At 41.4% G+C, this 21,041-nt stretch overlaps 1 protein-coding gene across 1 annotated transcript in view; it reads right to left on the bottom strand.

The window, feature by feature from the left end:
* Positions 1–20,774, bottom strand: part of LOC139296712 (receptor-type tyrosine-protein phosphatase F) — a 104,006-nt gene extending 83,232 nt beyond the window's left edge. Inside the window, exons 1-3 of the mRNA XM_070919192.1 lie at positions 20,636–20,774; positions 9,219–9,364; positions 8,176–8,317 (exon numbers count right to left, since the gene is read on the bottom strand). Coding sequence (XP_070775293.1) covers positions 8,176–8,317; positions 9,219–9,364; positions 20,636–20,735 — 388 coding nt within the window. The 5' untranslated portion in view covers positions 20,736–20,774. The remainder of the gene's footprint in view (positions 1–8,175; positions 8,318–9,218; positions 9,365–20,635) is intronic.
* Between the last annotated feature and the right edge of the window lie 267 nt (positions 20,775–21,041).

Raw genomic sequence — 21,041 nt, 5'->3', positions numbered from 1 at the left:
AACTCTGAATAGACGCATGGTGAAACACTATTGATAATGACATCGGTCATGCTCTCACAAACAAGTTTTCGGTAAAATCTGTAATTGAATAATGGAAGCCTGTTGCAGCTGTTTGTGGCAGATATTTAATAGCAGATGTCAATTCACAGATATCCCTGTCTGTTCCTGACAATGTGCAGATATTAACGGACGTGCACGTCTTGTCACATCTCCAATATCTTCTGAAGCCCAGAGACAACATTCAGACGAGGAGTTCAATATGTCCTGACAATCAACAGTGCCCATAACTCCAAGTTTAAAACAGTGACAGGCTGCAGCTCTGCTCTCAATAACTGTATGACAGCAGCCACAAGCAATGATGTTTAACTGTATAAGGAAGTATGGAGTGTGGACACATTCAAACCTAAGTAATGTTAAAGAAGAGGAGAGGATGCAACTTGTACGTGGTATTTTTTATGGCTGTAGTTTGTGGTGTATTGAATATTGAAGATGTTCTTTTTTTCCCACTGCAATCTTCAAAGAAAAGCAGTATTATTGCAGGGCTGCTACTGAACAGGTCTTTCGCGATTATTGTGTCCACCCTGTGTAAGTGATTGTACACAAGAGACAACAAAGAAGAAGTGCAACTAGACATAATTGGTTTATGCTTTGCATGAGGAATGGTTTTGATGCCTGGAATTGACATCAGCACCATCAATGGTTCAGATGATATAAAAGGGAAGAATTTCATCTACATTTATTTTGTCATTTCCTTTTTTCTGAGTTTGAGCAAATGTTTTCTTTGGGAGGAAGTGGAAAGCTCTGAAGCGTTAAAACACTCTTTGAAAACCACTGGCCCACTTAAAATAAGATAAATACGTCCCAGCATTAGCCTTTACTTAACACCTTTCAGGATGTTACATTTTTCCAAAAGTGGTTGAAGTTATGGGATAAATTAGAGAAATGTAAATCCGCTCTTGAGTCATTAGGACAGGCTGCAGATGTGTTTTGAGGTTTTAATACCCAATTACATGCTTTCAACAATTTAGAAAGTGGTGGGAAGCAGCCAAAGCTGTAATGATCAAGTGACTTTTAAAGAACCGGTCTAATTCACCACCTGTGCCAAGAAAAACAGAAAGACTTACATTTTGCAGTAATTCACAATTAAAGGTCTGACTCTCTTGATTCTTCCATATTCCATCAGCTACTTTTTAAATGTTATTTTTACTCATTGACCTCTCTCTCTCTCTCTCTCTCTCTCTATCCCCTGAGGCCATAGACATGATCAGCACTGACGGCGCAGACATACCAGACATCGCAGTTTTTACAGATACAGCTTGCCAAAAGCATGAAGTAATTGATGGACAAGTACAGATGATAAAATGTTGCCTCAAAGCAACAATGACTCCACCCAGATGTCCAAATATAACATGAAAAAAATCTAGTGCGGTGTCAAACAAATCGCAAGGGTTATCTATACAAATCTCACGGGTTATTTATACAAAAAGCCAAGCAGCAGAACTCTTTATTGTTTTCATCACTAATAATATTTATAAGACTGATTTTTCAAGGTTGAAAACTAGTTTATCTTTGTTGGTCTTTTTAATTTCCTGTGTGCTTTGGTTTGGTAAATGGGGACTACAATATAGGTGCTACAGCCCTGACCAAACCTACAAAGCAATCTGTCTCCCTTACATTGCCCAAGTCCTTGGAAGTAAGGATGTGAGGATGCAGATTGGGTGGCCAGGAGGGTGATTCCACCCTGCCATATTGTGTGAGTCCTTGGGAGAAGCATGCATAGACAGATGCAGTTTGTATCTGTCAGGCTGGATATGATCTACGATGCTGGGCCTCCTGCCAGCAGATGGTGGGAGAAATTAAATCTGTGACACAGACCGTCACAATGGAGCTCAGAAATACAGTAAGGGGGGGGGGGGGTACACCTGTAGATCAATATGTGTGTGTGTTTGTGTGAGGACGCATGTCCCTGAACGGTTTTGTGTGAATGCGATACAGCATGTTGTGACAAATAACAGCCCTGCCTAAAACGGAAGCCAAACCTGTTCTGCTTAAAGTAAACCCAGACTTTCACATCCTGCATCATTTTCATAAACAACCTACACAGTATGTGATGTTAAGATGAACTGACCCCTCACTTTACTCAACAATGTGAGGGAATAGCTATTAAAATGGCAGCATGAACATTACAGAAACCCACCAGCATTCAGAAGAGAATCAGAGAGAGTGAAAAAGTAATGTGGGGGAATAGCAGTTACACAACAGACCTTATTTTAGTCATTGTGGATGATTTGAATAGAGCGAAGGAAAGGAGAGGATTAAGTTGTCGGAGGAGCAGGGCTCGGTATTAAATCATTCCGATATAGCTTCTGTATGTATTTATCTTGCCTGGGAAGAGGCGCAATGCGATTTCTATGCTATTTATCCAGTCAGGTTTGTTGTCCGCACTTGCCTGGCTCCTGAGATATTTATTACTGGCATTGTGTCGCAGTCATTTCTTGCCTCTGCACCAGGGACTATAATGCATGCCAGGCAAATAAAGGCCTTCTCTAACTGGTGAGGCCGTAATTTGTTTCCTGCCACCAAACACAGGACCACTAAATACAGTCACCACAGTAAAGCTGGGACACTGTATTGTATTCCATTTTGAAATTTTTCAAACGGTGTGAAAAACTGATGAATTTTTAACTTTGCTGTATAATTTTGACCTCTTTTCCAATCAAAACATTAGAGAGGGATAAAATGGACTCAAAGGGCAGAACTCCAGTAATATTACAAGGAGCTACATCACTCCAAAGTTTGATGTTTGACATGTTTTCACCAAGCAAGGGGCTATTTTTTCTCCACTGGAGCAGCTTTGAATCCTTGCATATTTCTCACTTGACCTTTCCAAAAAAAAAATTTTCCTCGACATTACATGTTCAGAAACGAGTTGCCAGGGAACTTCAAAAAAGGTCTGCAGCTGGTCTGAAGGAGAACATTTCTAATTCACACTCTGACAGCAGAGGATTCCGGTAATGATGGGGCTTTTGATCTGGTACCATTAGATAACATTCCTCCTTTCAGGTCTGCTGTCCCCCAAAGGACAAGGGAATGTTCACCAGCACAGCAGGAAAGTCACAGAATATATCTGCTCATATTTAAGGTATCTTCTCAAGTCACAGGGAGCTCTGCACATATAGTGTTTTATTTTGCTGAAACTATTAAAAGATACAGTGGCTGAGTGTCAACACATAGGGTTAAGATTTTCACTTTCCTGGGGTTTGATAGGCTATTTGATTAATACATATGACCATAACCACTTTGGCTGGAGTTAAAATTCCCAGCTTTCAGCGTTTTGGAAATACAAAAGTACTGCAGAGCAAACAGTGTTGCGGGCCATTTCATTCTCACGCCATAAAAGGAAATAAAAGCAACCTCAGGCAACTCCTAACTACGATTCTTGCTGATTTATTATATATATATTTACTTGGAAAAGATGCATTATTATTTCTAAGTAACAAGGCTCGGACGCTGTAGGCCTTTCCCAGGACTTGTCAATGTTGCAATTCCCTGGTTGCTGATAGAAGCCAATTAAAAGCATGTACCTTTAAAGGATTTTGTTCATGGCAATTTCATAAGAATTTGGCTCTGGTTTTGGAGAAAACCTGTAAGCTTCCAATTGTGAAAACAGTCTGTCTATTCATTGCACCACAGAGCCTCATCAGTTCTATCATCACCATTAGTGTCATGGCATGGTTTTGACACCACCTTAGTCATTTCTTGATCTGAGTCATTGCATCTTACATTTTACATGCTCATCAAATGTTAACAGCTATGAAAATATGAAATATTGCCTTGACATGGAGAAGTGGCAGCACACTGCATTTAAGACTGATGTCGGGAGCTGAGATGTCTTTTCTGGCCGGGAGTAGTTTATTTCATACATCACCGAGACAAGCACCATTTACCTGAACATTTACTGAGGCAGTTCAATTCAAGAGGGGCGCTCAAGGTCACAACATCGGCATCGTTACCCAAGTAATGAGTCATTGTTCCCTCTGGTCATCTCTCTATTCTACCCTACAACGTCATACCGCCACCACACTGTCCACTATATTTAACATAGAGAGAGAGAGAGATACAGAGAAAGGAGTAGATCCGAAAAAATTAAAGTTATACAAGAAGGCAGAAACAGAAATGAAAGCGAGGGGAAGAGAAAAGGAAATGAAAGACTGACCGCAACATTTTTTCTCAATCACACTTACCCCTCTGGTCTCAGCATTGTCTGCATCATTATTTATCCATACAGGTCAGACCTGCACACACCTGACTGACTCTCTCTCTCTCTCTCTCTTTGACACACACACACACACACACACACACACACACACACACACACACACAGTCTAGGCAGGATTGATTTGAAAAGTAATTTTGCATGTAGACCATTATTCAGAACCAGAATTCAAAACCAGTGTTTGTGTGTGTGTGTCTCTTTCTCTCTCTCACACACACACACACACATTGAGAAATGGCTGAACTGACTTTGGGCCCGTATGTAATTCTCAGTGGTGTGACCTCTCGGGTGGGGGCGTGAGAACCACCACGAACAAAGAGCAGGGCTGTTACAGCGTGACAGAATTACAGAGTGACTCGAGACTCATGACTGCAAAGTGCTAAAGCCCGACTCGGCTTTGGACTGAAAACATGCCTTTGCAACTCCCCACAGGTGAGCGGCAGGCTGAACTGTACAGTCACAACCCCAACTGCGTTCATCTGCTCAGGTTAAGAAAAAGACACCACACATAACATCCTCTGTGGACAGAACTCCAAGAACGAGTCCAGTATGACATGCGTATCAATTTCTATACAACCCGAATATTCTATAAGTTGGGTAACATTCATCTAAGTCATTATTTGACAGCCTCATTGACTCAGAAAATGAAGTAGCTGCCAGTGAAGATAACTTAAAATATAAAGTGTGAAAAAACATTGCATAAATCACTATTTTGACACTTTTCTTCCCATGGTGTTACATAAAAAGTTGGCAGTACTGACATAAAATTAACGTGGACTCATTGAATTAGGCTAAAAATCACAAGCAAGTGATCCTGACAGCATAATGCACTTGTGAACCTTGGTATTTTCCTTTATACACTTCAGCCTTCCTTTGAGCACACTGAATGCAAGTGTAAAGCTGCTGACTGTCATAATCCATATTTTACAGGATTGGCAGAACAAAATAAAGAGCAACTATTCAAAATAATCATAATTAATGCTCGACCTTCCTTTGCTCTGCTAAAAACTAATCCAGATCGACTTAGTGGTATAATGACTTCACCATTCTCACTGCCTCTCTGGATGGGAGTGCTCAATGTCTTATGACGACTTCATGTGGAGGCAAAGTCACATGTACTTTAAGTCAAGCGGGGAGCGTGAGGCTTTTCTTGTGGAATGCAAACACAGGACGTTTCTGCTTATGGAGTCATTTTATCAACCTTTATTTATTCAGGGAAGGTTGACTGAGACGTGACATGTTTTTAAGCAACGCTCAGCTTAATTTCTCTTTTCACATTCACACCTGGGACTGCTACAGTCCTGTATTGTTGGCCACTGAGCATCTTTACTGGTTCTGTCCCTCCAGATTCTATCATTTGATTCGAAACCGCAACATTCTGACATGACACCAACTTCTCAAACCTTGAGGCTACCACCGCCCCATTAAGGAGGAGGATCATTAGTCTCCGTCTGTTTGGTGCTGCCCCAGTGTTTTCTTGTGTAGTGCTGCTGATATGAACTTGATGTATTGCTAGACTACAAACAATAGTCTAAAAATAGAGCCAAGCTGACAAGATTGCTCCATGAGGGTGTGTGTGTGTGTTTGTACTAAGTGTGTTTGTGTCCGTGAATATGCAGTGAGTCTGCGTGTATGAACAGGATGTAAGTTGCCCAGCACATCCTCAGGGTTCCGGACGAGTGGACGAGTTATTTTGATTAAATATGACGTGTGGTTCTGTGCTCTACCGGCCTCTGTGATTGCCTTAACACTTTGCGAGTCTTCTTCTGATAAAAAAAGAAAAACGTTGACATTTATCAAAAGGTTATCACAACTTTTACAAATACGTAAGCACTTATATTTATTTAAGTAGGATCTGCATGAAGATATTTTTGAATACAGAGTGGGAAAACTATTTCACAGCAACATGCCTTTATAGTATATCAGCTGGTTATCATTTTCAGTTTCACCAGAGATTGCTCAATTCCAGCAGAAACAGAACACCTTGGCAACATCCTATTAAAGTCCTAGTTTGGAAATAAATATCTGTCTCTTTCGCCTTGCTAAATGTGACTTCAGCTTCACCAGCCACTCGTTTACTTTGGCTGTCTGCCATTTCACTCTGGACAGGTAGTGTAGAACTGGCTTGCTTGAGCTTGTAGGCTGAGAGCAGCTGTCCACAGTCTTTTATAAATCTACATTGTTTTGGTTTGTCAGACGAAAAACAATGAGCTTAAAGCGGCTCTGCCTGGAGGTAAAGACTCAGGTGTTGATTTTTGGTGGGATCACCAACACTAGTAACCCTTTCATATTATTGTCACTCAATTTAATAGTATCATAAAGAATATTTCTTAATGCAGCTTGAAATAGGTGTATATTATGAAAAAGAAATAGTAAGCTTAAACATTTCAAATTTCATTGTGACTTTGACTCTCACATGTGGTTCAGGCAGTGTTGGTGGCACTGCCATGGTCATAGGACAGGTTTTCATCCCATTCTGAAAATGTATGCAGTGAATGCGTACTAGTAATGCTCCATAGATAAAAGCATCCATCATATGGCATATGACTGTATGGTACTTGACTCTTGGGTTAGCAGCTACAACACGGAGCACAGAGAGAAGACGACTTCATGCAGAGCACGTCTGCTGGTGAGAACAGTTGCTCACTGTTGAGTAAGACTGTTGTCCGCCTTTCTATTGTTCTACTATTCTACTAACTGAAAGAATCTAAACTCGATGTCCTTTTTTGCCCCCCCCCCCCAACACAAACACTGTGATTAATCTCATCTCATTCATGTGCGCTTCATGTCATGTTAGTGCTGTTTGTTTGTGCAGGCAACAGCATTCCTCACAATACAGTGCAAAGGAGGGGTAGAGAAAAAAACCTTTCTTTGCACAGGAGAAAAGTCCCTTCGGGAAGATTACGCAAGCCCAGCCGATGATATCATCAAATCAACGTGGACAGAGAAAAAAAGGAAGGGAGGGTGTAAGACTGGGGATGGAAAGGCTGTATTTGAATGAGAGGATCTGCTTTAATGCCAGCGTAATGGCTAGGGACGTCTTTAATCCTCCCACTGGCTAGCTCTTTTTTTTTTCTTGAAAGTTTCTAATGAAATTAACTCCTGTGGTGACAAGCACCCATATGACAAAATTACAATCAACTGAGGAAGAAATCCACGCTCACAGCTGAGTGATATGGACAGCTGAGCAGGGAGAGGTGCAGAACCCCTCTTCACATAAATCACATACATTAACTCTACGGGCAAAAACGGGGAAAGAGGTCCATGGAGGTCAAACTAGCCTGTGGGCATGGAGGGTAGCCCTATAAGTGGAAACGCAAAAGTTATTTATATGTCCATGTGGAGCGTTTGTTCTTAAAGTTCTCTGGATAAGCAGGGAGTCACTGACTTTTAAACATGTATTTATGTCACATACTTTAGCACTCAGTCATTATTCACTATAAGGCTTTTGATGAAGGAATTTATATATTCTTTAATTGATTATGGGATTGATTTGTTGTTAGAGGATGCAGACTGACTCATTGAGAGAGGCAGTAAATTATAGCCAATAAAAGGAAAATATTTCTTACAATATAACTGGATTCCTGATACATTTGCTGAATTGCTGAACTGTATGCTATCTTATTTTAAAAAAAGCATTGCAAGCAATTTTTTTCACCTTGTGAAATTTACATTAAGATAGATCTGCTCCTCCATGACACTGCCAATACCAGGAATCCTCAGAGTTAGCAAATGTTTATGTATGAATTATTAAGGCAAACACCCATATTTGCTTTTGGATTGGAATAAAAGCTTCTAAAACCAGCAGCAGCAGGAAAAGGAGGAGGAGTTAATGAAGAGAGTGAGAGTGAAAGCAAGATGGAGAAAGAAACGGAGCGAGAAAGAAACACTTATCTTACCTTCAAGCACTGTAAGCTTGGCACTGGTGTTGATCTCGCCAGCACTGTTGGTGGCTGTGCACTCGTAAATGGCTTCGTCTCTGTGTGTGCGCAATGGCTGGATCCGCAATACGGAGCCCGAGCCGTCATCAAACTCAATCACCTAGGAGAGCCAGAGCAAAGCAAAGGGCAGGAATGTTATTTCTAGGGGGCTCTTTTTCTTTTCCACGGATATCACTTTATTTGAAAATATAAATAACATTCATTTAGACTTAGTTTTCTTGGTTTTTGTGTTTCTGATCTGAAAGAAGAAAAACTGTAACATTTGTCAGTTTTGCAGCTTTACCAGTTTCTCATAAGTCTATTTTCATGTCCTGCTGCAGACTTAGTATATTAGTAGACTATAAGTCTGTTGTTTTCACTAAAAACTTGCCCATGATGTTTAGAGTGAATTATATAATAATATCCAAAAACACTGTGATGCACAGCAGAACCACAAAAAGGATCATATCAAGGAATAACAACCAGGAGTATAACCCCTGGCTACCACGGCTGCATTATGTTACAGAGAAAAAAATGGTCAGAAAAAGTGTGAGTTCCCACCTAAGGCACTTCCTTCTGTTCATATGGGTTCAAAAGAGGGAGGGAAAATACATCAAGTAATACATCAAGGGGATGTATGGCCAGAGATGGTGGAGCTGAGGAACAGAAGGGGAAGGATGAGGGTGTGAAAAGACTCAAGGAGATGAAGAGGACTATATAAATCAAGATGGAAGGAGATTAAAGAGAAGGGAAGCCTGTCTGGTCTCGCTTGGAGAAGAGAAGAGTTGGTGTGATGCTCAATAACAGGGCAATTGATTGTGTGTGCTTTGTGTGAATGCTGTGAGTGTGCACGCATTTGTGGATGTGTCTGTGTTAATGAGAGAGGGTTACAGAGTCTGAAGCCCACGCCTGGAATGTTTTGTCACGTGTGTTGTGTTTTTGCCTGCTTGTATTTATGTGTGTACATGTGGGTGTGTATACTTGAGTGTTCAGAGATCTGAAAGTCACACATGAGTGCTTACCTCAAAGCGCTGAGAGCTGACTTTCTTGCCTTTCTTCATCCAGGTGATTCTGGGTTTGGGCTCCCCGGACGCCTGGCACACAAACGACGCAACTCCGCCCGAGATGCCCGTCTGGTCCTCTGGGGATTTGACGAAACTTGGCAAGCCTGAGAGAGCCAGAGCAGAGGGGGCAGAGGGAGATAGGAAGAGGCAAAAGGGGGCAGGAAAAGAAGTCAGGGACAGAGAAAGGGGGAGAGACGCAAGGGATAAGGAGAGCAGAAAGGAGGGGGAGAGAAGAAGGTGATGTTAGTGCCTTCTGCCTGTCACATTGGCATGTAAAACTTGCTTGTCTTTGGGTATCACTTTCTCCACACAAAGGCAACAATGAGAAAAACCCAAACTGGCATTGTTGCTGTGCACACCTGCAGCTCAGTCATGGGAGAAACATCCAGTCTTTGTGTGCCTGCCTGTCACTGTATCACGTTGAATTTCTCACCTCTGCTTTGACACGCCATATGAAACAGTGCAAAGTTTGTTGCCCACAGACAATGATGTTGCAGTTCTATCTAGTGAACACGAGGGATTGCATTAAACCCAACAGATAGAACGAGATAAGCAGAAAAACTCCTACTCTTCCACAAAAACTATCTGCAAAAATCACAGAGAAAGAAAAGCAAGATGCTCGTAAATTAGATACTTTGGGAGTTAATCAGGTTATTTAGCATTCAAACAGCCATTTTTGGCTGGCATTAAAAAACGGTTGGCATGTCCTAAAATCCAAACAAAGCTACTACTATGTTGTGATTCTGAACCTCTTTGTGACTTCTTAGATAATGTGTGTTTACATCAACACAGTGGACTACCATGGAGAACATCCATAAACGTGATTCCTGTTTGCCTTCAGGGTGTTTTTACCGAGCACCACACCCAACATCTTTATGCACAGGACAATGGAGTGTGTGTTTCAGCGACAGCCCTGTCTAAGTTGACACGATGCTACAAAGAGCGCACCTTAGCTCCATGCTATAGCTGCCATGCTTTATGCTTTATTTACAGCCTCAGATGTGCATAATACGAGTCTGGCTTCAACAATATGACACAATGTCCTTATTATCAGCTCCGTCAGCTCGTGTTTCATCTCCAGAGTCATTAAAGAGGGAGGTGGGGAACACCTAAACCACAGTGATGACGAGCAGACTGTCCCATGGAGATACGCACAAAGGGGTGAGTCATTATGCTGTATACACAGAGGAGACGCCAGCCTTCCCTCACTGAGCACACACTGGGGAAAATCCAGCAATGGCTGCCACCACTCTTTTCTTTTTTATGTGTTCTAATATAACATTGGTGGGAGAAGGTGAGGTAGGGGGGTCAATATCTAGTTAGCATAACATTGTACCTCCTTCTGATATGGATAGGGCCTTTGGTGAGTACATTCTCCAGGTCTACCAGTTATATCATCAACCTCTGCCCCCACTTGGCTAGAGAGAGAGAGAGAGTTGGTGCTGTCTGTCCTTGCTCGAGGACATCTCTGCAGAGGAGCTTTCCTCAAGCTATACAGCAGCATACAATAAAAGAGATACTGCAAGCAGGCAGGCAGTGACGTGTGCGTGCATACATAACACTTTGTGATGTGAGATGGTTACACACATTCAAAAGCAACTGGTTGGAGGGACAGAGGTACGACAGAAATATGAGATGTTTAATGTGACTGCCGAAGAAAAGCTTACGGCCCATGCAGGACAATCCATAATATGCTGAATTCTCCTTAACATATACACACCCTCTGCCAAATATTGTCCACACGTTGTCTTAATTCTTGCACCAAATGAATTGCAAAATCAAGTATCTGACACAAGTGATGACCATACAGATAACAGCAGTGCTGTTTCATTAGTAAACATTTATACATCAGTCAAACAGAAGGTAATACCTTAAAACTCAAAATATTAACGCACTGAGAGATACCATCTCTTCAGAATCCATCCATGTTATTTGTTCTTGTAATGATCTGTTTTATGACCTGTTTTTCTTGGAGTTAGTCCCGTCAAATAACTGTCAAATTAGCAAGAGAGACTAAAGCTAACATGGTCCTTTGTTTCAAAACCAATCATGATAAGCTAACAATGACAAACAAATCCACAGCACTTTACATAACACTGACAGTCTGAATTGTACTGTGGTGCAGTGTAGTGTTTGAGTAGGCAGTTATGTGTGCTTGGCGATACACAGTAATCCAACAAACCCAGCCATCCATGACTTGTGACCCCTTCATAGTACCTAAACCCACCTGACATTTGAATTATATTTTCGTGGTTCTCCCACGGACAAGATTGAGACTGCAACAGCGCGGTAATAAATCCTTTTCTATAACATCAGAATATGACTGTTGACACACATGCAGGCAGCAGCAGGAGAGCTGTGTGAATGATTCAAACCTGATAAGCTCTTAAGAGTGTATGCCTGAGCATGCATCTGTGCGTGCATGGGTGGTGAGTTGGAATCCTCAAGACCTGATTATCGCCATTTTGACTTCTAAGAGTTCCCACTAACATCTGTCTGTGGCAGTTCCATTTAAGTTGATGTGAGGGCTTTTCACTTTGTTGCTAAGATGGAGGATCAGGCAGCATTAAAGAGTTCTGGGAACGTGCTTCAAAATTAAAGGATGTAAGCTCATGTATTGCCACAAACATTAAAGTGAAGAACCACTGGATCTCAAAAATCATACGGATTTTTAGGGATAAGCGGAAGAAAAGGGTAAACTGGCCCTCACTGAGCTTTTCCCGTTTTAATCCTCTTAAACAAGCTTCCCCTGAATTTCGATAGTTAACCTATGACTCAAAGCCGAAACTATGGCAAATTCTGAGCTGTCCATTGTTAATCCAGATCTCACCAAGCACTCAATCACAAAATCTGGATGGGGTTAATAGTGGTCCAAACACACTCCAACAAAAGGGCAGAAGCATTTATTTTTGGACTCCATCACTCTGCCACCACTGGCGGGTGCGGATATCACACTGTTGGGTTTGTCAGTTCTTTTCTTAGAGAGACAAAATCCAGACTCGACCCTTTTTTCTCTGCCTGTGTCCCATTTTCCTGGCTGTCAGGCAGTTGTCACATGAAAACAATGGCAGGGACGAGGTAGAAAACACATAAGCCTACCTATGCAAATCCTTCACTCAGCCAGTGACTGCAAGCTTTGAGCTGTACTTTTTCTAAGCTTTGATACATCACATTCAAAACTCCTATCTTGACACGCAAGGCTTTAACGCACACGCTCTTCTTGCTGGCAATGTGTAGAAAAGTGCTGCCACAACTGTCAGGCCCAGTATTGGTTGCAAGGTGCCAGAATTTCAGGGTTGAGGTTATCGACTCATGAATACCTCATATTTACCACATTTAGTTTACTCGCACTATCCAGATTAAGGTATTGCTCAAATTACTGACACTCTCATGTATACACCTAAACTTGGTTGTCAAAATAAAAGCAGATAAACATACCTGGACTACAAGTCAGTCTTTCAATTTGGTTTTAATTTAATTACCACCAGGAAGATCAGAAAGTCATCCAAATGCAAAACAGTGTTGCTGTACACAAACAGCAGCATGGCTGGTGGTGGTGAGAAAAAAGCAAACCCATTTGTTGTTAGCAGAGCAAAAAGGCTTTCATGTTACAATTAATGAATGGAATAAATGAGTTAATCAAAGAAAAAACCCTCTTCTCTTATTTTGTGAGACTAATAAGGTGTTTCTTGTATGCTACAACACATCCTGACAGACAACCTGATTATCAAACAAATCATGGGGTTATTAGGGAAATGAATGCAAACCCTTTCAACGCCTAATGTTCAAAAACCTAATACAAAGTGCTGGCTTAATCTAGCAGTAGTTATTAGTAGTAATTCATAATATTTAGCATTTGTGCCGTAGTGTGTACACAAACCAGGTGTATTCTCACTTAAAATCCTAACGATGCATGTTGGTGCCCTGTTGACTTGACACTTGAATTTGAGGGCAGGGTATTGACAAATCTGCATAGATCCCTGGTTTAGACAGCACTGAGGGAGCCTAGAGGCTGCTGATTGCTCTGTGTGAGGGGGGATTAAACAGCTTCTCTCAGTTAACCTAATGCCTGCAGCAGTATTTGTGGGGTCTGAGGTCATTAGAGAGATGAAAGGTCTGGGGGGTTTCCGAACTCCAAATTGCTACAGGTGTTATATTTTTCACTAGATAGGTCTCAGGGCGTTGGGACGGGTGATCAGGAACAGCTGTCAATGTACAGTAAACAGTAAATGACTTTGTCAAGGACAACACAAGAAAATGGGTCTAATGAATAAATTAATGAATATGGGACATATTGTAGGACAAGAACAGAGGTTGGATAAGATGGAAAGTGATTCACTAAATTATTTATTCATATCTATTCATATATAGTTTTTCAAAGCAGTGTTACTATATGGTTTGTTTCCTAAGCAGCTATATAGTTTTCTCTCTTTTAGTCGGGGGACTAAATGCAGAGACAGCAGGGAGAGTCGTGTAAATGGCACTTGTGTGGCTAACAATTAGTGTATTCTCAAGCCCGCCAGAGTGCCCAATGATAGCTACTCTGTGGTTTAGAGTATCGGGGATCGATACACACGCGGCAGAGAGAAAACCATTAATTCTTATTAATAATGGATTAGCAAGTTATCATTTTCATGAGGCAACACTTAGTGGGAATTTGTCTGATGGCATCAGCACTGGTTGTTTTAATGGAACACTTCCATTAAGGCCTTTTTCGGACCATTAGCAGGCAACTTGTTTGCAATTAATTCCATATAAAGCTGCCTCCCCTGCAAGTTATTTACCCAGATAAAGTCAACTGCACTTCAGGCTGTTTGTTTAAACCAATAAACATAATGTTTGCTATCTGCACTTCTCATTTACAGCTGAACACCAAAAAGCATTGTGTTATTATTTTTCCAAATGACACGTACATGGCACAAGTTAGAATTCATGTGGAGGGACCCTAGGACAAAATAATATGAAGCAGGGTTTCCCATATCAGATCAACATGAGTCGGGTTTATTATTTAGTTTTTTAATTTTGATCTCAAATCTGTCAGATTGAGTTCACATTACAAAGAGATAGCAAGGCAACTGTCATTGTGCAATGCACAGTACAGCAGTCCACCAGCTCCTGTCATTGTTACCAAGATCCTGGTTTCAAGCCTATATGCTAGGACCTATGTACGTGCTTATTTCTCCACATGTTTGAACAGGTTTTTGCTGGATGGTCCGGTTTTGCTGCACTATCCACTCCCACTCGTTGACAGTCAGTTCACACTGCATTCAGTTGTGATAACACAAAAAGCAAAGAAATTTTTTTTCTTGTTTCAGAATGCTAGTGTAGTGGCTCAAGATTGACGGAGCTTTATGAGCGTTATCAGAACTTCAGCGAAATCACAAGAGTAATGTGATTCATCAGCACTGAGATACTAGGATGAGCTACTTAAGACAAAATGTCTAAACCTACCTATAGAATAGATGAGAAAAGGAAAGAGAAAAACATCAAACTTTCAATACCCTCGTGGACCACAAAAATGGGCTTTCAATCAGGCCTTCCAGCCCTCAGTGAATTATTCAAGACAGCCAAGAAGAACAAGAACTCTAAGTGCAATTACCCTTCACTCCTCTCTTCCCAGTGTGAGCAACATTAATGTAATGGCTTTCATCTTCTCAAGCCGATTATGAACGAGGGAGGCATCTCTCAAGCTTGCTCTCTCTCTCTTCTTGTCTGTCAGTCAATATATGACATTTGGAAAAAAAAACACACAGTGTGCTTTGGTGACCGATGCCTGCAGTGGGCAGCTAAAAACAACTGTTTAAAAAACATGCAAGGATAAATGCTTCACTGTGTACTTTTTGATTGTGAGGATGTGGGTGTTCCTGGTATCACACGATTGGGAGTCTGGGGTTTTATATTACCTGTGGTATTTAAAGTGGTGCCCAACCTAAATCAAGTCAAAGATGACTCACTATCTGTGGCTTATTTCAACCCACCTGATTCCTTCAGGAAAAGTTTTAACAGACAGGCAGATTGCACTTTCTTGAGATAAAACTACTTTTGTTGCACTATTGCATCAGGGAAAATATACAACTTCTAATCATCTAATGATGATGGTTATAAAATGAGGGCAAACTATACCATACCATACCATACCATACCATATCATTATCTGAAAACAACTATAGTCTGCCACACAATGTGGACAATAGAAATGCAAAATGCAAAGTCGTCTCCAATGAACAGGCTCTTTTTGAAGTATGTGGCCCGAACCTACAAGACAAGCCTGCTAATGTGTCGGCTGAACTGCACAGCTCATCTGCATAACCCTGGAGCTACATCACCTCCGATGTTCATTTAGTTCGCTTGATGAAATGTTCTCATTTGCACTGTCATGAAACTAAGTGTTTTTCCATTCTGAAACTGTGAAGGGCGACTGACTGCTGCATTTGAAGGCATGTGTGGGTGGGTAACAGACTGTCAACCTGGGGACACTCGCATGCAAAACAAAATACAAAGAGGGAAGTACATTTTGAATGCAGCTTGAATGTGTAATAAAGTATATAGCGTGACGCCTTTGTAATGGAAATCCAAACTACCCTGTAAAGTTGCTGTGGGAATACGAAAGGAGATTCGGGCAACTGATAGAAAGCTTCATTAATGCTGCTGGGTAAAGTCCGATGGTCACCTTGGCTCGGACCCTGACATTAATAGACCAGTGTGGGGAAAATGTAAAGTGTGTTAAGTGATCTCAGGAGGGAGCGGGTTTGGGGCTCCGCTGCTCAGATGACTCCTAGCGTCTTTAGAGATTCCATTTTGGGGTTAGCTTGTCATCCATCACCACGCACCCCTTTGCGACCCCACTAACCTCATTAATTTGCCTCTCCTAGATTAGCCCTCCCTCAGAGACCACAAAGAGCCCCTACCATTGTTCTCATCTTCTCACCCACATGGCCCGGAGGCTTTAAGTAATTCGACTCTCCACTAGCCAAAATTGTGGGAGAAATTAAATTATGTTACTGTAGGGACATGGAACAACAAAGAAATTCTGGCTGTGCAGGCTCCAGCGGGCTCTTTGTTGCTTCCCTTATGATTTAGCATCTTTGAAAAGCTATAGTGACCATTTACGCATGAAATAGTTCCCTCTTGAGATCCAACCATGTGTTATGCTGCTCCATGTCTACAAGCAGTTTGGGTTGAGTTAAATACCTTTAAATGCACCTGAAAGGATTCTCCAAAAGTAAACAGTACATGGGTGTGTGGCAATGTGCCTATAAATTACTTGATTTTGTCCTATTCAAAGCCAGCTATCTTGAATTTCTCCAATCTCAACAGATTCTGATCAATGATCAAACAGCATTACGAGCACCCTTAAATGCCTCTGATACTTCCCACATAATATCGCTCAACACAAATTAAATCCACATCAACTCTTTGAAATCTCGGGTAATGCGGGATTAATATAATTCAAAGTATCCTCACATTAAGTAAGAATGAAATAAGTAGTAAGGAACAGTGAGGAATTGAAATGTCTTCTGTCAATAAAGGCGTCACTATGAACACAGAATTAAAATGTCTTTCTCCATCTGCCCTTTTCTGGAAGGACACTGGCGGTTCTTGTCATCCTGTGGCATTACTGAATCCGGGACACAGCAGAGGGTTTGGGTGACTGCCTCTGGCCCTGCTATTGAGCTCCCTAATTAAACTATTAATCTCACATCATTAACCTCCGATGACCCCTTCCTCCCTCCATTCTGACATTGCTGCACTGGCTTATGAAAACAACTTCTCATCGAATCTCCCCAACCTCTAAATTGCTTTCATCCAACACTTTATCTTGCAGATGTTTTTCTCACATAATTTGCTTTTTCCCTCACCTCTTTCTCAGAGAGCGTTTTCTATTGTTTAGTTCTCCCTCCATCTCCGCCTTTCTCTCTCAGTGTGCCTGTCTGTATGATGTGTGTGGACCACAGCTGTGCGCTAACTGCATTACTCTCCAAGTGGCTCTCCAAGGTGGATATGGTTACTTTTAATTAAAAAAGAATCAATTTCTATCCCTGTCAGTTTTTGAACTGGGTGACCATATGGACACTTAAAAATACAATCCAATTTCCAGCCACCCAACCCCCGTCTGGCCACCCCTCTCCAAACCACTTTGGCACTTCCATCACATCAGTCCATTGCAGGAGCTCTAGAAATTGCCAAATCAATCTACGGAGCTTCTCCTTTCGGTTAACTTTTTTGTTCTCAAAATTCTGGTATGATATGCTTTAGTATCAGCTATTTGGGGATATTCTAGTCTATAGCCAAGGGTACATGTATATTTAACATAGCAGCCCCGTGGGAAACCTCTTGATCTAGCAATTGGATGAAAGAAATGTTCGTAGTAGAACAAAACTATAATTTATCTATTGGTGGCACGAAGGGAACACAAAGAAGACACAAAAAAATGTAGCAAGAGACAGTGGTTTTATATAAAAAGTTACTTTATACTTATTAAGCTAATTTTGGTGCCACTGGGAGAGAAACAAGCAGGCTCAGGTACAAAGGCCTTGGTGGTCTTGCCGCACCTCATGTGAAAAGCCACCCAAGATTATAACATGAGAGGCACGAGAGGAGACACATACATCAAAAGCTTATTAAAGCCAATGAAATAACTCACAATGACAGCACTACAAAAGATAACCATTACATTTAAGTGCTGGGTATGTGTGACTTTGAGGCTGACCTTGTGGGCCAGTGGCCTATTGTGTACATGGAAGCTGTATAGAGAGCTGGTTGATTAGGCTGAGCTCCCCGGGGATCGATGGGACGTGTGCGATCAGCACTCAGAGTAATCACACCGTATTGTGTGCCTACTCAATGACAATATAAGATGAATGATGTCACAGGGCTATAACAGTGATAGTGCTGGTGGAGGATTTCTTGTACTTATTTGTGGTAAATTATGATGAATGGTACCATCTTAAGTATTACGCCAAACAAACAGTATGACACCAACCTCTGAAATGTAGCCATCCCAAACCAGCAAACAAAGCACTGTAAACCTATAGTTTTTATCTAAGAGGAAGGCCTAACACTGCTCACATGCTTGCTACCTGTGGTTGCTTTGCTTGCTGAACTTTTTCAAGGGGGACACAAGGACGCCAGACCAAACCCATGTAATCAGAAACTTGCCAGGCACCCCACCCATAATATATGTCTGCTGTCTGCCCTGTAATACAGGAAATCCAAACCAGAACTATCAAGTTCACATAACTAAGTTGCATACAAATTACAGGCATCAAATGCACACAACCCTGCCATTAGTGGTAGGTGTTATTTTTGCCCCCCAACTGTCTTATTTTAATTCTATGTCTGTTTGCTTTACAGTCTGAGTAACAGCAGGTCTAGGCCTTTTTCCATGTGTGGTTAACTTCGGACCAGAGCCAGGCTTTTCTATTTTTTGTTTTATCTTTCTCTTATGCTGAAATTACATCTATTCTCAATTTCCTTATTCATGTATCAGTGTTTGGGTGTTATCTTCAACGAAAACGTTCGTGCCAGCTTGACCATAGTAGAGTATCTTTGTCTGTTAATTAAAATGCTTGGCTCTGTTTTTATCCGTAAATGATATGATTACCGAAATTAGAGACCAGGGCAATCTAACTCTCATGGAGACAGTGAGGCAGACAAAAAGACTAAATTTACAAAAGTAAAGATACTGCAGAACATTGTCCGCATTAACCCATTGTTCATAGATTGCACACAGTAAAACACAAGCTAGCTGGCTGTGTGTACATCTTATATACCTCTGATTGTATGGCCGGCATGCCCTAAAAGCCTTAAAATACTGTAGATACAAGCATAACAAAATATGTTTCATAAGTTAAATTACTTTAGCCATCCTGCAAATTTGCTTAATAATTGCCTTTGCATGTAGCTATCTGCACAATATAGATTAAAAACAGCACAATAGCAGCACGGCTTCATAATCAAGGCCTCACCCAAACTCTGGGCCGCACTGAGCATCTGACAGACTCAGCATATTTAAATAATATCTTGGCACCTTCAATGCCCCTGACGCACAGGTACACAACATAACATGATCATAAACATGGTGCACTACCTATAAATAAATTACTGACATTGCAGATGTTTGTCAAGTCCTATGCCAATTATTCAGAGACCAAAAATAGTCTTAATACAGTTATTTAATTAATTCTCATCATACAATTCATCATCGAAAATTCATATTTCATTTGGATTTGTAATAGTTATTTTATATCAGGATGCCATGGAGAAACTAGAACTATTGTAACATATTGCAATAGTTTTGGTTGCATAGGAAAAGCAGCACAAATGGACATGGGTCAAATACATGTCACTGTGTTCAAGTGTGGGGATGAATTCAACGCAGTGTGGAAAATCTTTAAAGTCTTACTTAAGCATCTCTGCGCCAGACGAGGTTTGATTTGGTCCGATCAAATTACAGGCAGAGCAAAGACAGTCTTGCAAGAACACAAGAAAACAGACAGGAGTGCAAAACTTTTCCGCAAGGTCAAGTTCACACTGATGCTGTGCAAAACTATAGACACACACCACAAGAGTCAAAGATGATAACAAAGGGCTGAGTGAGACAAGGCAAAGGGTAGAGAAAAACAAATCCTACTGGACCCATGTATGAAAGGACAGGGCAGTTGGCGTGGTCGGGTGGGGGACTGGGAGGGGTTGGGGTATAATTGAATTACAGTGACCCTATGACAGCACTATAGGTGAGGTCATGTGTTGAATTAATTCTGTCCCTGACCCCGTCTTCAGCAGGGCAGTGCCTCTTGGCTGCCCCCGAGACCCAAAGCGCAGCAACGATGACACATCTTTCTGAGCGCCTTCTTCCAGCCAAAACCGTCATTCAGATTGACAGCCGGGCACAGAGGCCGATGCAGCTTCACTGCGTGCACTGCACGCTTATTTTTAGTGCAAATGCTAAAGCTCTCTATATTGTGGGACATGTATTAGATGAGCTGCTATTTCTGTTCCACCAAAGACCCCAAACGTAATCTATATTCTATTTAAATGAAGCTCTGCACGTCAAAGCATGAAAGCAAAGCTTGTTCTACCACACAATCAATTAATGTGCAGCAATGCAGTGGGTTAAATTCAACTTTGGATCATGTCAGTCCCTTTAAACAAAAATGTCTACAAAAGGGGTGCATTTGTTCAGCTGATCACTTGAAAGGGTAATACACCTGAAATTATTCTGAGAGAACTTTTTAACCTCCCATTGTGTGTACTTTCGTGTGTGTTGCAAATGAGGGGCTAAAATGCTCTTACTGTCAAAATACTTGATACATAAAGTTTAATGTGTTATCAGATCATAGGGGAAGCAAGCACATGTGAATGAGGCTACTTACTGTCTGCCACAGAGGAGAACACCACGCAGCTGAGTAGAAGCAGGAACAACAACGCCCCTCTAGGCAGGAGGGGCACTGCCAGGTGAATATTAGGCACCATGTTCCAAGTTGGCACTGCTCCCTCCTCAGTCCCCTGCTAGACACGTCCCACTCTGACAGGATCAAAGACTAACACCTGGGAGAGCAAACACATGCAGAACAGGAGTGCAGAAACATTAGTATTCAAACTCACCATATATTTGCATATATTTGAATGAGCATAATAACAGTAAGGCAGAAATACTCAAGTCACAGAGCAGAACCAGAAGAGACGGAAATTTTGTATACTTGTAAGAAAAGAACAGCACACAACGCTGGAGATCTTTGGTCGCGATCAACAAGGCACCCAATACCCACAACAAAATCC

This window comes from Enoplosus armatus, chromosome 14 (assembly GCF_043641665.1).
Source record: "Enoplosus armatus isolate fEnoArm2 chromosome 14, fEnoArm2.hap1, whole genome shotgun sequence".
NCBI classification, from domain to species: domain Eukaryota; kingdom Metazoa; phylum Chordata; class Actinopteri; order Centrarchiformes; family Enoplosidae; genus Enoplosus; species Enoplosus armatus.
Note: the sequence above shows the minus strand (reverse complement) of the source record. Positions and strands in the feature narration are given on the sequence as shown.